General features: G+C 40.3%; 1 protein-coding gene across 3 annotated transcripts in view; it reads left to right on the forward strand.

Annotated features, from left to right (window-relative positions):
* LOC110845995 (serine-rich adhesin for platelets) overlaps window positions 1-18,453 on the forward strand; it is a 41,404-nt gene that overhangs the window by 20,527 nt on the left and 2,424 nt on the right. For all 3 annotated transcript variants that reach the window (XM_035848939.1, XM_022092578.2, XM_035848940.1), the window contains 6 exons: window positions 553-1,048; window positions 7,072-7,122; window positions 7,206-7,244; window positions 7,328-7,605; window positions 7,680-14,428; window positions 17,891-18,234. In XM_035848939.1, the coding sequence (XP_035704832.1) occupies window positions 575-1,048; window positions 7,072-7,122; window positions 7,206-7,244; window positions 7,328-7,605; window positions 7,680-14,428; window positions 17,891-18,234 (7,935 nt within the window). In that variant the 5' untranslated portion in view covers window positions 553-574. The remainder of the gene's footprint in view (window positions 1-552; window positions 1,049-7,071; window positions 7,123-7,205; window positions 7,245-7,327; window positions 7,606-7,679; window positions 14,429-17,890; window positions 18,235-18,453) is intronic.

Here is an 18,453-nt window from a genome sequence, read left to right on the forward strand (position 1 = left end):
GAGCATAATTGGGGATATGCAAATGATGATCACGAAATCATAAATGGATGGAGATTGGGACAAATTCTTCGTCGAATTGATTACTCTAACTTTCCAACCCATTTAGAAGTCATGACCGGCAACACAACCGGCGTTGTTGAAGTTTAGATTTTAAAAGTACTACATAATGTTGATGAAACAAACAAACCGCTTACGATAAATTGAACAAATGTTTCACGATTTCAAAAGAATAGCAAAACTGCGTTTGGCCATTAAACTAAATTCCTGTAATTTCAATTTTGTTGGTACGAATTGTTAAATCAAAATCGTTAACCCAATGTCATAAAGGTTTGCCGGAAGATTTGGCCATTATCACACAGAATTGTTATCAATTTCGGATAAAACAAGGCCATAACGCATCAAAACATGCGCTTCACATTATGTTTCATGATTCATCGGTCTTCTGATTTAATGCGAACTATTAATTGATGCTTCGTTTATTTACTTGAATGGTGTGTATTTTTTTTATTTTCTGTTTTATTTGCAACTTTTTGTTTATTATTTATTTTTCAGATGTCAATATAAATTAAATAATATGGATCATAAATTGGCACCAAAAATGGAAGTAGGATCAGATCAAGGGTCGGATCAAGTTGCCAATTATTTGTCCTCCCGACAGAGCGGTGACACCATTGTTGTCGAAGAAAGCTTTAATGATAAATTGACTCCGCTTCTCGACCTGGTAAATAATATCAGTGGCAACGCATACCACGAATGTCAGCAAAACGAAGCCAACTCCAGGTCATTGGATGACGGGTTTTCTCGTCAGCAAGGTTTCAGTCAACGTCACATGGAATCATTGGAAGACGAGGGGGGGCAGCAGATGGAAATGGAAATCCGAATCCAAGGAGCAGAAAACGGAGATTATGGCGACTTTCAGTTCTTTCACCACAAACTTTCACTACAACAGCATTTAGGACACAATGAATTTTCTGGCGTCAGCTCCTTTGGATTACAGAATGGTAGTGCTGAGGAATGTGATGATAATGGAACTGGCAGCAGTTTTTCTGTAAGTTAATTATTTTTGGTTGGCTATTTTGATTTGTTTGTATTTTTTGCTCATCACAAAGTATTTCATGCTCATGATATTGGTGTCATTCACTAAAAGACATACATACACGAACGAATGTATATTATGTACTTACGCAAAGTTCAGATCTCGGGTTATACAGTTATGCTAATTGTGACAGCAAGTTAAGGAACGATTAAGCTTCTAAAATCGGTCACATTTTTTCTTGCAGCAGAAGAATGAATACTGAATCTCATTTGTTGTATGTACTTATTTCTGTAAACTGTTTAGAAATAATTGTCTCTAATGTGACTCTAGTGGGTCATTATATCTTTATCTTCGCATAAATTGTTCACGCCGCATTTTGAAGTAAATTAACAAGAAGACCACTGTCCTCCTCAATTTTGAATGGGTGGGTAGTGAATTGAATCCCATTGTGATTTTTGCCGGCGAAGATAAATAACTAGCAATTGATGGACATGAATTTTCTGCTTGACAAAGTACCTGTCGTATGTATTTAAGAATGCAACTACGACGGTGGCAAAATGCGACGGTATAGGATTTTCAATTTTTAAGTAGATAGCATCCGTTTGTCATAAACTGAGAGATTGTTGTTTTCTTGCTGTTTGTCGCTTGTTGACACAAATACTTCGAGCATCGTTCTAATTATGATGTGTACTTCTGAGTTCTGATAATCCCACTTAAAGTGGAATTTTTGTTGCAGCATGAGAAAAATTGCCGTTCACTGTCAAAGTCAAAGAATGGAATAATTTGTAAGTGGTAGCCGGCAGCAATGCGATAATGAAGTGCATGTTGATTAAGTTGTGACATTCTAATGATTTGCAAACCGTTGTAGCCATTTGCAGAAATATGTGCATAGATATAGAGATGCCATTCATTCATACATACATACATTGTTGGTTCGAAAAGCATAATCATGTGAGTTTGTAAAAAAGATGAGCTTCTTTGATGTTTCGAATATAATGACAAGAAAATCTTTGGCAATAAAATGATTGTGGTGATTTGTAAATTAGGAACGGGTGTTGCAAAACCTACAGTTTAAGTGGCCACCATTGATTTTGCGTCCATACAAATGTCTATGATTTCTATATATTGCTAGTAAATTGGCCTCCATTATCGTTGTCGACAGGACGCAATATTCCGATTATTGCTGCGGTCCCGTAATATTAATCTACATATTACCATCCTTCTTTCAAACGTCGCCATTGAGCTACTTGCTTACTTGGGTTTCTTTCTGGGTAATATGCTCATTCAGTTGATGAGTTCACACAATTTAAAAACGCAGCATATTTTAATGACCAAAGTACTTGTCGCTTTTCTCATCCGAATTTATGGACATAAATCACACTTGGTTACAGTTTGGCCTGATAACATGCTTGTAATGTTTTCCATTTATTACTTGAACCAACGATGAAAATTAATGATATCAACGAATGCTCATGTACATGTAGTGCATACTGACGTTGATTGTTTACGATGACAGATGAAGTATCACACACACTCATGATTTACTTCGCATCCTCGTCAAAGTAAAAATTATGCAGTGGACTTCTCCCCAGCCAGCCGTGCCGTGTTGCAACGTTAACAAATAAGTACTTGCCAATGAGTTTATTCTACATATCAAGTCTCAGTCTCAGAAAATCAAGAAGTGAGATAGACACGGTTTGAAAATTGGTGACGGCTGCGATATTTTATGAGAACGAGCTTCGCAACTGAAACTGATAAGCGTCAAAAAAGTAATGTTTTTAAAAGAGAAGGGAGAGAAGCAATGCATGCAAGAAAAAAATCGTGATTGAATTTGTATTCATCATTTAGAGTGAGTAAAAATCTATGTACATACAAATTTCCCAACTCAAGTTGAGATATGATCCGCCTGTGTGCGTGATTCTAAGGCGAATAAATTATTGCACAGTTTGAATCACTAATTCATATTTTACACTTTAATTGAAGCTGTACTTGGTTATCAGGAAATGCAAGCTTGCAAGCCTCACGTGGCGCTTACATCACATAAGAGTAAGAATTAAATGATTCGACAAGCAGATCCGCCGACTATTTCAAAAGTGGAAATACTCTATTGCATTATGTTCCCCACATGAAAAGAATTAAAACTTACCAATTTTTTCGGGCGCCAAAATTTCCCTTGGGGGGTTATGAGAATAATGGGAGATTTATATGGTGCACATAGGGCACAGCATAGCTATGGGAGGGGTTGAAGAAATTTTAGAAACAAAATTTTGTTAGACTCTCTGGATCAGTACACCGATAGGTTTTTCGAACCGAGTTGGAATTCCGACTTTCAGGGGTTTTTCGCAGCGACGCAAGATTGACTCAAAAATTGGTTTTTCGCTATGAAGAAAAAGTATGACGAAATGTTCATACGTTAGCGTTTCACCAATTTTTACTACGTTGCAAATTATTAGTAGTAGAATAAAGGTTAAATTACCCAAAAAGTTGAAATCGACCTGCGTGACCTTTTCCGGAGATCCAAAGGTCACAATGTCAAAGGTCACATTGCCCGATAAATGGGGTATCGTTGGAAAGGTATTGGCGAGAGAATTCAGAATATGTATACTTTGTGGGGTCAGAAATCACTCCCTGTAAGTCTAGAGGCAAACGAGCGAAAATCGACAGTTGTCCAGAATTTAACACAGCAGTGGATTGGGAGCTAACACGGAAGCATGCATGGGAAAAACTCAAAAATATTCTTCTGGCTCTATGTTTGCGGGGAGTGATTTCAGACCCCACAAGGTATACATATTCTGAATCTTCTCGCTAATACCTTTCCAACGATACCCCATTTATCGGGCAATGTGACCTTTGACATTGTGACCTTTGGATCTCCGGAAAAGGTCACGCAGGTCGATTTCAACTTTTTGGGTAATTTAACCTTTATTCTACTACTAATAATTTGCAACGTAGTAAAAATTGGTGAAACGCTAACGTATGAACATTTCGTCATACTTTTTCTTCATAGCGAAAAACCAATTTTTGAGTCAATCTTGCGTCGCTGCGAAAAACCCCTGAAAGTCGGAATTCCAACTCGGTTCGAAAAACCTATCGGTGTACTGATCCAGAGAGTCTAACAAAATTTTGTTTCTAAAATTTCTTCAACCCCTCCCATAGCTATGCTGTGCCCTATGTGCACCATATAAATCTCCCATTATTCTCATAACCCCCCAAGGGAAATTTTGGCGCCCGAAAAAATTGGTAAGTTTTAATTCTTTTCATGTGGGGAACATAATGCAATAGAGTATTTCCACTTTTGAAATAGTCGGCGGATCTGCTTGTCGAATTATTTATTTCTTACTCATAAATGCATTAAATAGGTGCCGATTCATCCCCATCAAATCTGAATAATTTATAACGGTAGTGGAGGAAAACATATCGTTGCACTTGCAATTTGGGTTGATCCTCATGCTCATAATATGTGTGTATGTTCATAACACAAGTGATATGAGAATTTTATGAGAGTGATATTCTGCCTGTCTAATTCTGAACAGATTGCTGGTAAAATTACTATTTAATTATGCAAACTCAACAGTTAGAATCTTCACATTCATTATTTTTTAATTTTAATATTAAATATGAATATTTAATTTGCCAAATCAGAGAATCGTCTCTTCGAGGAGAATGAGAGATGTGTATGTACATCCTACGATTAGAAGTTTTAATGAAATTAAGCCGCTATCCACCCAAAAATAATTAATTTTAACACAAACATGAAATAGTCTTTCATTTAATGATACGATCGTGCGTCACTCGCCAACATTTTCCTAAAATTCACAGTTGAAAGTTAAGCTTTGATAGATTTCTTGAAATTCTATTATTAAGCATTTGTTTGTCAAAAAGCAAGAATGCATAATATGTATTTACTTCTTATTTATGGGTCACTGAGATATTATAGATTGACATATCGAGATAAATATGACGCGTTTGTTTCATTTATGCCTGGCTTTTAACTTGTAAAAGTCTAACTTTGCATAATGCGTCAAGAAATTTGATACGATCAAGGAAATTAATTTTATTGTGTTACACGTACAATTGCAATTCCATTAAATTTATGTATTGTATGTCACAGCTGAAATAATTATTTTCAAGAATATCAAAGTATTATAATCATTCAGCTATGACTTTGGACAGGATAGTTTTAAAATAGACCAACCCCAGCAAAGGCATGTACCTTGTACTTTACACTCGTATGCATACGAGTATAACTCTCAGAATTATCTAAAATATGAAATGACAGCTTTATGCTATTGTAAACAAAGTTGTGCTGGCTGCTGGCTTATTTTCAAACTTGAAGACTATTCCAATTCCAACTCTTTCTACTTTGCAATAATAAAGTCATTATCTAATCCTATTGACTTGGACTGAAGAATTGGAGGAGAATGGAGAGCTTAACTTGATTTAAGAAACGTGACCCACGGTTTTATTCCACTTCCGTTATAAAACAACTTGTCCCAAATGAAGAAGTGAAGCAATTCTTCTGCCAATGTACGTTGGATGGCTGCAGGCAAACAAACGTGTAGGAGGGTGAGGGGAGGATATAATGATCGTCCAGAAGACAGAGCACCATCATTGCAGAATTTCTAGAAACTTTCCTGAGAACTGCATACTACTTCAATAAGTAAAGTTAAATAATAGGGGCAGATCTGCCAAACAATTTTTCCTCTGGGAACCAACTTTTTGCTATTTACTTGTTACTTCATTATCCGATAATATCTAGAGTCAAATCAAGATCCCATTCTGTGGGATGATGTTGCACGAGGGAGGAGACGATGGGGGATAAATGGGAAAAGTCTCAATTAATGGACCCCCTCCCCTCAACTTGAGATGCTATTTGTTGAATGTGTTTGCGATTGCCACGCAATGCTTGGAATTACACATTTCATCGTATCGAAGTTCTTGTTGATCAACATTTTAGTACGCTAAATCTCATTTTATTCCAATCTTACTATTTACATATATACCAGTTTCATGCAACTATTGGCACAAATACAGATAATCATATACAAGGATAATTATTAACCCCAGGCATACGACAGTTTTTGCAGGTTTCCTCGTAATATTTTTGTTTTCTAAGATTGATTAATATTTAATCAATCATGACTGTACAGCCTAAAATTCTGGGAAAACATTGAAACGATACTTATGTAAAGGAGAAAGTTTTCCTAAAAATACCTTTTGCAAGTACATATGTACTCATGTAACTTTTCTTGTGACGCACTGTTTGCACTGAAGTTTGTGTTATGGAGCCTGGAGATGTGTTTTTAACCGCATGTCAAAGAAGGAAACCTTTGGAAATCTTGGTTCATGTGCAGCCTTATAACAGAAAGCAATTTCATATGAAAATAATTGCATAATCAAAGAATTGAATGGCATTGAAATAAACGTACAGCTGCGAATATTTTTTTGCTTGGTTAAGTATATGCGCATAAAATAACATCCGTTGTACTTATCAATTGGGTACGACGCCATGAAAATTTGAAACTTTGTCATAATTTAAGAAGCACTAATAGAATTTGTTTTCTGATATCTAAATGTGGACAGGAATCAATAATGACATCTCTGGAACCGTTTTCTCAACGGAAATCCATTCCTCCTACGCCAAAGCACTATCAAACCAAATAGAGATTTTGAAATTGCAGATTAGATTACAAAATAAAATGTCATGAAAGAGGTCTCTCAGCTTGAGGATTTGCCATGCTCTTGTAAATCACACACAAAATCTTGTTAATGCTCACGAAGAAGGAAGCACAACACCACCACAGAACGGCTCCTTTTTTTCGCCTTGTTCTTCTTTCTTGACTTATCGTTTGTTAAGAGCACTGCCACTCGCAATGTAGCGTGCGTGGGATGGATGGGCAGAGATTAATGGGATCAGACGGAATGAAAAATGGGAGTGAAATAGAGAACCTGGAATGAAAGAAAATCTCGTGTTAAAGACGGATCGAAAGTTCCACACAAATAAATAAGCTAACCCAATTGTTTCTTACTTTCAGGAAAACCCGTTTGTTTTTCCCGATAATGTGATGGAGTACGGTGAACCACAGGTAAAAAATAATAAATCAAATGCACATAAACCGACCCTCTATTGAACTGGGAATAATAACAATAATGTAAATCCCTGAAATAGTTTTTCCCTGGCAGCTGTGTAACTGGGTATCTAGAGACGGTAATTATCTTATCTATTAAGTAGTGCATATTATAAGCATGCTATTAGTGTGCGAATTATTATGATGAACATAATCGGAACAGATACTGGAGGAAACGGATGAAGAGTTCGACGAGGAGGAGGGGTGCTCAGGTCGTCATTGGTGGAATGCTAATGACAGCGATACTGACACAGACTCCGTGATCAGAGTTGACAATCAGGTGCAACAACACCACAACCACTCCCAATTGTGCAACAACAATAACAATCAGTCAGTCTCATCAGTCGTCCCATCCGTAACCACAAACTCCAAGCTAAAGTCTGTCGACAATGTTGAAGATTTATCTGTCCAATCCACCTTTCGCTCCTCGGCAAGCTCAAGGCAAGTTTATTTAATGCCAAAACGTATGATCAAGTACATACTAAGTTGAATATGATTTTTCTTAATTTCAAAAGGCCTTTTGAGCTCGAGGATTTGCATCTCTTGGACCAACTTGATCTCGCATTTGAGGAGACGTTGATGGAACCCAGACGCAGGTCAGGATTTGCAGCATTTGGCCACCAATTACATTTGCTTGACCAACCTCTAGAGAAACATGTCAAACTATTTCATCACGATTATGAAAATGACGATGGCCGAGCAGCATTTCTCAGGGACGGAGTTGTTCTTAAAAGATCTGCAAGTCACGACGGTGAAAGGACAGTATTCTCCAGCGAGGATGATTTCATAGTGCCCCAGAGAAAGGAGAAAGTGGTTAGTGAAAAAGTTGAGAATAACTCGGTGAGCAGTAGTGGTGACAGGGACAGCAAAAAAGACGGTGGTGGTGAAAGCGAGTTGCCCTTGGGTAACGTCGTAAGTAAAGAAACATTTGGGTCGTCGTTGTCACCATCTTCATCCGACTCCTCAGAACCGCATGAAGTAGCAGAAGAGGATTTCTTTTACTCTTCACCTGGATCTGAAGAGGACGAGGAGGAGGAAGTTAGCTCATCAGATGACTCGGAGAAAGCAGAATCTGGAGGAGTTGTCCTAGCAGAATTTTCCCTAGCTGGAAGTGGAACTGGGGGAGGAAATAATAACTCATTTAGCTCTGGGATGCTGTTTGGAAGTGGAAGAAATCGTCGGTCTTTGGAGTCCACAACTTCATCTTCTGCCAGCTCCTCAAAGCTCAAGTCCTTTCGCAGTTTTGATAGTCTCAACGCCCTTTCAGGTACTGAACTCCTGTTCTCAAAAGCAGACACATTCCCTTCGTTCCATTACATTAAGGAAGATATAGAACCCGGTGGTGGTGGTGGCGGCGGCGGCTCTTCTGGACCCGATTGCAATCTTACTTCCTGTTCCACAAATGATGTTCCGGGCGTCAGCTGCCCTGAAAGAGGTGGCGAAGAGGAGTCCCAGTCCCTTCCATCTCATCACTCTTCTCCTTGTTATGGGCCAGGGTTCCCACCGACATTCCATATCACAAAGACAACCCCCTCTCACTCTTCATCGTCTACGTCGACAGCCTCATCCAGTTCCACGTCCACCACATCTGGAATTGTACATTCATCCGAGAATTTGTCAGAAGATAGTGGTATTGGACCCGAAGGGACATTGGCTGGAAGTCGTCGTCATCCCATCAAACGGAGCAGTGAGAGCTTTTCTGACGAACCTGAGCAGCAAGAAGATGGAGGCGAAGAAAGTGCCAAAGCATACATTGCCAAATCTGAATTCGCCCTGAATCCATTAGTATTCTCATCTCTCTCCTCGTCCTCAGATGCTGGGAGTAATAGTCCAAGCATAAACAGCATCCCGAGTTTAAATAATAACGAATCATCGTCAGTGGTGGATTTCTCGGGGAAGTTAAAGGAAGAATTAAAGGGAAATCAGGGATGCGTGACGAATGGAGAAAGTGTCGTGACTGCACAACCTGCGCCCCACCACAACTATTATGCGGAGAAGGACGTCGGAGTAGTGAGAGGCGGAGCGGAGAATGTTACAGATGAGATTGGAACCATTACACATAACTCTTTATCCAATTTTCATCAGGGCAAAGTGGATGCGAGTGATTCTCTTCAAATTGAAAGTCCACAGCCACAACCAAGTAATCATAAGGCAGGGCCGGGTGCTTTTGCTGCAAGTATTCCATTTGAGACGAAATTGCTCATTTCCATCAATGACCAGCCGACCAAACCCGCAGCAGCATCTTCGCTTTCATCCAATTTCTCCACCTTTGAATGTAATTGTTCCTCCAAGACCAAACAGGAATGTGGACTCCACCCGTATTCAACATCATCAGATACTACGGCGGATTTGCGAAACTTCACCACCAAAGTAGTAGCAGGAACAGGAGGGAAAGCTGACGAAGCGAAAGATTGCTGCACGCTATCTCCTACTACTGGTAGTTCTAGTTCTGGTAGTTCTGCCGAACTCGTCGGCATCATCCCTGATAGAGATTCAGATAGCCTCAATTCCTTGAACTACCACGTCACTCCTCAATCCGCCAGCTTAACGAATTCTTGCGTAAAAATTGACACCAACCTCGATCAACGTAATTCTAAGGTGGCTGAAACGAAACCATTATTATCATTCCCATCAGCAATTGAAAAAAACGACTCAACTCAGCACGAGAGCACTAGAAATCGCACAAACAACTGTCCTTCTTTGGCGACAGAATCCCATATTTCACTCCATCGTAAGAACAACAATGGTGTAGATGCAGAATCAAGAACCTTGATGAATAACTCTCAAAACCAAGATAGAAGAGTGGGTGGTGGTTCTGTGGTGCATTGTCAAGTGCCTTATTCGTCAGAAATGGAAATAAGAGAAGGGGTGCCAGACGAAGAGTGTACTACAAATAGTTTTCCACCTCCGCATGATTACTTATTGCCATCATCATCCATATGTCAAGGTGGAGGTTCGATAGAGATGTTGTCGTCGTCGTCTCATCGTCAACAAAGTAATGACATGAAAGATGGTGCGGATCATGTTTCTAGCTCAGCAGTGGATCCACCCACAAGCAAAATAACTCGTCCTATTCAAAGGCAACGAAGCCAGAGTGAAAGTGAGTTTGAGTGTGTGGAATGTGCCGTTGAATTGGATAGCTTTGTGAACTCGGAACCCACAACAAAGCGTCAAAGCAGCAGCATCTCATCTCCCCCCACAACGCGTGAACCCATTTGTGGTGATACTGCTGGTGGTAACTTGGCAATAAATGGGGAAAGTGGGCCAGTGTCAACCTTGATGCAAAGTTTTGAGCAGAATGGAATGCAGCACCAGCAGCAGCTTCATGAGGATGGGCAAAAAAATATTGTTGATGTTGCGAACATGAGGTCTGCTGCTCCCCATAAACTTTTTACTTCACCTTTGCTATCCTCCCATGATGGTGGTGATGCTCATGCTGGTCAGAAGGACCATGTTCATGCTAATGGCACAAGTGGTGGCAGTAATTCAATTGAACCCACTTATTGGCCAGCACAAGTTGGGGAGACGAGTTGTGCTGGCATTAAAAACGCAAAAATTTCATTACATCATCCCAGAAGTGATCTGTTGGAGCAAGATCATGCTCATCCAACCAATAATAACGTTAATGGTGAGCAGAAGAGTGAGATAGCAGCAAAGCTACCACCACCACAAAACGAGGCAGTGGGCCAGCAGATTGAGATAAAACCTTCAAGATCAGTTAACTCGGAATATTCCTCAAGTACGGATGTTGTCCATCAGCCAACAGTAGACAAAGTGAATAAAAGTGAATGTGGAGTTGACAAACATAAACATTCATCGTCGTCATCAGCATCAGTTATTGGTCGTATTCGTGAGGGATCATCGGATAATCACGCGGGGTTAGTTGGAGCAGTAAAACCTATCCACCCTATGCACATAGGTGTGGCAGACGTAAAAAAGTTTAGTCAATTAGATTCGTCCGCAGCACCAGCACCAGTATTTCATCTCTCTCATCAAGCAGTAGGAGAATCCGAATCCGAATCGGAGAACAAGAAGAGGCATTCTGGTGGTAAAACAGAAGAGGGGTCTATTTTAGGGCAGTCTAATTTTGGATTTTTTGGACGTTCTTCCCACCCGAAATTTCTCGCATCTCTCAATTCTGCTAAGAAGCAGGAGAGTTTGGAACGGTTCGGAACGGAATCAGTTCGCTTGCCTTCTTCTTCTTTCCAATCCATTCACAGCACAACTGATTCATCAGAGTTACCATCCTACGGCTTCCCATCTTCGCATTCTCATTTTACAACTCATCGTCCCAACCCCAACAACGCTGGCAGCATAACACAACTTGACTACGAAGAAGGGGACAAGAACCACGAAATAACAGAAGAAGAAACAACCCATAATAATACTACTACGAGATACGACCGAGCATCAGGGCATTTGCATCTGGAAGATATCACGTGTGGAAATCACCCAGACCAATTCACTATTTCATTGGGTCTTCACTCCCTTGGGTCCGTAGCTGTTGCTCCTTCGCTACCCTCTAAACGCCTCGTCTTTCTCAATGAAAGAGATTCCCTTCCCAGTGGTATAGGAACCTCCATTGCTACAACTCCAGCTTCTCCACTATCCATACCGAATAATAAGGTTTTTACCAAAGACGGATTTAGTAAAAGGACGAGTTCGAATAGTAATCCTCTTAATGGAGACGACGTTGTTGCAGACGACGACTCGACAAATAGTTGCCCCGTTTCTTCTTCCCATCACCCTCCTGATGTACTAGGAGTAAGAAAAACAGAATCTTCGTCTTCTTTTTCTCCAGGAAGTGGGGAGGTTGACAGGACTGAAAAAGGTGCTAAGCATATCGCAATGGAAGTCGACGCCGGTCGTGGTGGTGATAGACAAAGCCCATCAGGAGGAATCCCAATTAAGACGAGAACATATGGACCCCGAAACGAAGTTGAAGTTGTTCATATGAGTCGAAACTCTCGAACGCCAAGTCCTGCCCCCGTACCCGGCACAAACTTTCCTCTGAGCTCCAGTCTCAAACAAACTACTCAGCCCGTGACATCGTCTTCTTCTTTTGGTGGCGAAGACTGGAACGACGGCGACCAGCAGAGTGGTGGTGCGACTAGTGAGACAATTTCCAGTTCTTGCCCGGAACCACCGGTGAAAGCTCCGAGAACTCGGGTTCATTTTAGCCCGGTGGTCTCAGAAATCAGCTGGAGAGAGAGTTATATCGATCAAGGCTCCGAATTTTCTGGCTCCACCGAAGACATTGTATTTGCAGCACAACAACAACAACAATTGCAAACTGGTCGTGCGGAAAGTGGGATAGTGTCACCCTCCTTGCTCAGCAGTGCTGCTAGTAATAGTGAAAGTGTTGGGAACGTTGTCAATGTGAACAGTTTAGTGAGACCTCTGGAAATGACGGACACGGTGCATAATAATAAAAATAGTCCAACAGTGGGAGATAATCCTTTCCGGCAACAACGCCAACCTTCACCCGGAAGGGGTCCTCCCATTCTGGTGGAGAAAGTGCAAATGCGATCATCCTTTCTCCAAGGTGGAGATGATGATGATGATGAAGAAGATGATGACGATTTGGAACGTAAGTTGACCCTTGCCTTGCACACACAACAACCAAATAGAGCACGTTCCCCAGTGGACGAGGACCATTTGGATGGAGATTTTATAATGGACGACGGACCAAGGAAAGAAGGTATGCATTTCACTAGTGCGTCTTCCCACACAACAAACCAACTGGATAATAACGGGGTGCTGGATTTGTACGAAGATGTCAGTGTGGCCATAGAGCCACAGACAAATAGTACCTTGTCTATGATGCCAGATTTGCTTAGTCAGTGTGAAAATGCAGCCCACGCACAAACACATATTGACGTGTGCATAGAAGAAAGTGGTGCACAAGTTAATTATCCATCAGGAAAGCCCCCACTGAAGCCAAAACCACAAAGAAAATCTCATTCGCCGACACCCCAGCCTGTCCACTTTTCGTCTTCTTCTTTTGAGATACCTCCTCCACCCGTAGGAATGGATGAAGGTCTGCAACAACGACAACCCCAACAACAAATATTTCCCAAAATGTTTGCCGATGATTCGAACGGGACCACCTTTGGTAAATTTGGAAGCAGCAAAAGTGACAGCAAGAACAATTCATCTTCCTCATTAAACAAGAAAAAATCATCCAAAGGATTTGGTTTGGGCAAAAAGAGCGTTTCGGGGGGAGATTTACAAAAAGAGCAACGAGATAACAAGGAGGCAAGTAGTACCAGTAACAAGGAGAAAGAGACTGATGCTTCGAAGGAGAACAAGACTGGTAGCGGCAAAGGCAACAAACCAGGATTTTTCGAGCGTCTGTCAAAAATTAGGCTTAGCGGAAGCAAACCGAAAAAGCAAAAGGTTCATCCCAAAATGGATGAGGCAGTAGTGCAACCGCTAAAGGCTCAGAATGCTGTCAATTTTAATGGCAGTTCTTCCAACAACGGAACAAAGTCCTCCACTTCGTCAGCTCAACAACCCAATAAAACGATGCCCACACAACCCATTCTTAAAAAGTCCAGTCAGCCGTCTACCACTCCAGTCATACTAAATTATACGCCGAGCAGTGACTTTGATAATGAGCCGGATGAGTCACACGCAGCATTTGAAAACATTCTTGACGAAATTGCCGGAATCAAAAACATTCAGATGCGAATGGACAAATCATCCTCCAGCACTCCAGAGAAACGCCACGTCTCATCACCACCACCACCAAAAGAAATGAGGAGTTTTGCGAAACGAAAGCAATTCTACAGCAGTGGTGCCACTACAACTGAATCGTCAACTCCATCTCCACCAGTGAGTCCGAATGGAAGGAGTATGTCAGACTTGGACAGGAAATTAAGTCAGTTTAAAGAGGAGACGTCCAAGAACAGGGTCATAATTTCTAAATCCCATCCAGACTTGGAACTGATTGAAGATATGGTGCGACAACAGTCAGCTTCACCTGAACAAAAGATAGTGGTGACCGTTGATTCTTCTCTTTCTTCGCCCAAGCAGTCGAAATCACCAGAAAAGCCAGAGTCCAAGAAATCCCCGAAAAAATCCCACATGTCAGAAACAGGGCAAAAGAATGAACGGGAGTGGTACAAACTACTCAAGTCCGCAGCCGAGAAATATTATTATCGTGGGTCCAACAAGGACAAGGATGACAGTAAAGAAAAGGACACGACCAAGTCATTCACACTGCCACGCACGGGGATTGTTGAAACGGATTTAGACACTGGTACGTGAAACTTTACTACTCTCAACCTCATCTCGTAATAAATATCTCCATACACTAGTTTGAAATTGCTTCATTTATCATTGTCTTCATCATCTTATGAGCTTGAAACATATTCAACACGCCATTTGACAGATAGGTTGAGTAATGAGTATCGAAATTTATTAACACGGTTTGTGCATGCAACACTACAAGCATCATTTGAACAAAGGTGCCAGCAAACAGTCATTGCGACATTCCATAGTCGGATGCGTAGTAAGTACATACATACGTAGAATTGCACATTAATTATATTATTACACCTCTTCACCCAGTAATTTGTTCCACAGTGTTGACAATACAATGCCAAATTTGTCACATATCTACTACAAGCTCCTCTTCGTGGTGACGAGTTGCGAATTGCAAATGTTGCTACTTGATAATAATAACAGGGTTCATTCAGCAGAGTTTGTTCTGTCTGGCTGATTTGCTACTTCCTCCCTCTCTGCTAATGTCCCACTAACCAGCGCTCATAGAATAAAATATGTGTGCATCATGATTGCAGAACATACGAATAATGCTAGATCTATGCGATACGATAGGTATGATAATAAGTATGTTCCAGTAACAACCCAAAAGCTGGACCAAGTGCAGATTTATAATCTATGTATAGGCGTGTGCAGCATTGTTATATTTGGGCATAATAGTGGAGTAGCAGTAGCTCAGTGCGGTAAAAGGATTCGTACAAATGCTGATTAATGGGATTTCCTTTAATAATAGAAAACTCACATCACGTCATCCTCCTCTCTCCCAATTTTTCCGAAAGGCTTTGCGAATATTCTCAACATGAACGAGTGATCGCATGGCATCTCTAAATATGTACTCATACAGCACAACAGTATGCACCAACGGCACAGTGTACAATCTAGATTCGTTTGCATGATCATCGCTGAATTCATTCCTTGTTCAGTTCAGTCATTAATCTTTGTTCAATGCTAAAGTAAAGCTCTCCCTTACTTGGCGCACCCTTTGCTCAGATATCTGTACCCAGAGTTATGAATAGTGCAGTGGAATGATGATGAAAGTGTGTTGTACTGCAAGACTTAGTATAGCACAAAACTATCGAGTTAATGAAATGATAATTAATTCGACATTGAATGACAACAAGGTACTATGCATTAGATTAGAATATTAGACTGGTGTTTATATATTCTCTCATCATGTGCGTCCTTATCTCATTCCTGATATATAACATACGCATTATACAACTGATATCAGTTGTAATTTCAATGTCAACTTGAGCGAAGACCGTATAAATGCTAATTTTTAGTTCCGCAAAAGGTGTCATCTACTTCAGACCACATTACTTAATTCACTTGGCTCAATAACTTAATTATACATATTATCACTCGCGTTCAGTGTGTTAGTAATTCTATTTGTCCAGCCTGCTAATCAGGTCGGTGTTTGCTGTGTGTGGGTTGCTCAGTCCGTTTGAGAAGAGGTTTTAAATTATTATTATTTAATCATCCATAAAGTCTCAAGGGCATTTCGCAAGTCCTTTTACCAAACCCAATTACCACACATATCAGGATTTGCATGAACCACTATGATAACGTCAACGTCACATATGATCCACATTGCGGCCCAAACCCGACACATGCGAGTATGAAAGTACTGTAAATATATTTAGACTTGGTAATTATTTTCTTGGTCGCATAGCTAACGCTGCTCGACTAACACATATAGGTATTATTTAAACCTAAATTTTCCACCACCATGACATTCGTTTTACCTCAAGATTGAGTACACTTGAAATCGCTCAAGAAGATGAGGCATGAAATTCTATTGGGTCGTCATCATAGATCTTGTATATTAGTCGTCATCTGCGGAGCTGATGATGCTCAAGACATGACGGCATGATGAGAGATGTTCGAGTAGAAAAAGATCTATTTTTGGACATTAAAAGGCTGCACAGGAGCAAGTTGCAAGGTCCACTTCCTTTGAATCTTCCTTGGGAACATGTTTCCTGCTAAGATTTATTTGTTCTTCAACTTGGCTTATTTCCTTGTGTGAACCATAATGCATTGCATCGCTCCCTGCTTCAACAAGGGGAATGCTGACTTCTTTCTGTCGGCAAGTACACAAGAAGCGAAATAAACGGTATTTTTATTAAGCCATTCCTGTCTTTTTATGTCTATTCGAGACCAATTTGAGTTAATTTAAGTTGGCAGTTGGGCCTAACTTATTGTATTCTTGTCTGTGTAACACTCACACTTTACTTTCCCAAGTGAAATGGATATATGCATGGAGATACAATTAATTAATGCATATGTATACGTCTTTTGTACTTGTAATAAGAGGTTCCAGTACGAATTTCTGCTATACTTACTCGATAGTGATTGGAGTTGAACTAGTATTTAAAGAAAGGGTTTCAATTCTGTTTATCAGTGATGCGTTTAACTACTTTGCTGTTTTTCTCTTTATCCTTCGTGCTCTTTTGCTTACATTGTTATCTTCGTGGATTATAAATCCAGATTGTTCATTGACTGTCAAGTTTTATTTACGTCATGCCAGTACGTATGCATGTGTATATTAATTATTACGATCACATTAGCCCAGGTGATTTGTTCGCACTTATTGCTTATGCCTATTACTTATATCTCGTACATATGTGCATATGCATAACAATTTTTTATTATATTTAAAAGAACGAGCATTAAATGTTATTACAGCAGTTTTACTCGGCCTCAGTGATATTGTAGGACAATGGCGTTTCTAATCATGAATTATTAATAATCATGTTCCATACAAAACAATTTTCGAAATGAGGAACCATCACCATTTGCTCACAGTAACAAAATGCCTTCTACATGGTTTATTTAGCCGAAACTATTTGCATTTAACCATTGTGTCATCGATACTACCAAAATTTGATCCTAGATTTTCCACAGCACGTATATAGGTATGTATTACATCCTCTAAATATCCGTAGTCGCAAAATTTGCACCTCTCAACAACTTTCAGTTCATGTGTTTGCATATAATAATCTGAAAATTGGTGGTTATTAAATATCTACTCAACATCTCATTAGGACAACATCCATGTTAAATGATTGTTCCGTTTTAGTTTTCTCTGACATGTTAGTGCAACAACATTACTTATTTCCCCTTGTTCTCAGTTAAAAATAGAGCGTCTAATGATTTTAACACACATCATCGTAGCATCTGCCCTCCACAATCACAAGAAGTCGTCACTCACTGCACAAGACATAAGAGATGGTTGTGATTATGGTGACGCTTCACCAGGAGGAAAGTTAAACTCTTTTCCAGTCCATAACCAGCAAACAATGTTTAGCTGTATCTAAGAATAGTAAAAGTCTTTGAGGTGTACTCCGGTACTACGTAAAAGACCATTTCCTCATGGCCACATATGTACATATCTAGTCTGCCATCCAAAGTCATTTGATTTTTTTTTACAATTTTGCAGGAACAAGTCGGGAGATAGAGATGTTGGACGCTGAATTGGTGGAACATGGCAGAAAATTGCCAATGTTCACCGCTTCCACGTCGGACATAACTTACGGCACCCACACGGGCCCCTTGACCACGATGGCGTCCTCCTCCCCTGGAAGTTCTTCCACCACGACCAAGGCTCGAAGTCTCACCAACCTCTCCACTCGACTCCCTCTTTCCATCGCACCCTCCTCCTCAGCAAACTACGACGACGACGACGACGTGGACCATTTGGCCCAAAGGGAACTCAACGAGTTTGACGAACGAGCTAAATCTTACGAATTCCTGCTTGATGACAATCAAAAAAGCTTCTCTGTTGTGAGTCTGCATTCACATTCCTTCCTGTTTTTAATGATTTAAGCGGTTCAAAGAAAAACATATCAGATATGCGGCTGTTATTTGTGAAAAAAAATGCAGACATCAACTATGTATGTACATGCGTCAACCTTGCTGCAGTAATATACAGATCTATGACTTCAACGAAGACATTTTATTTTAGTGCATTTTTTAGTGGATTATACATGCAGAGGAGAAGCT

This window comes from Folsomia candida, unplaced genomic scaffold, assembly GCF_002217175.1.
Source record: "Folsomia candida strain VU population unplaced genomic scaffold, ASM221717v1 Fcan01_Sc003, whole genome shotgun sequence".
NCBI classification, from domain to species: domain Eukaryota; kingdom Metazoa; phylum Arthropoda; class Collembola; order Entomobryomorpha; family Isotomidae; genus Folsomia; species Folsomia candida.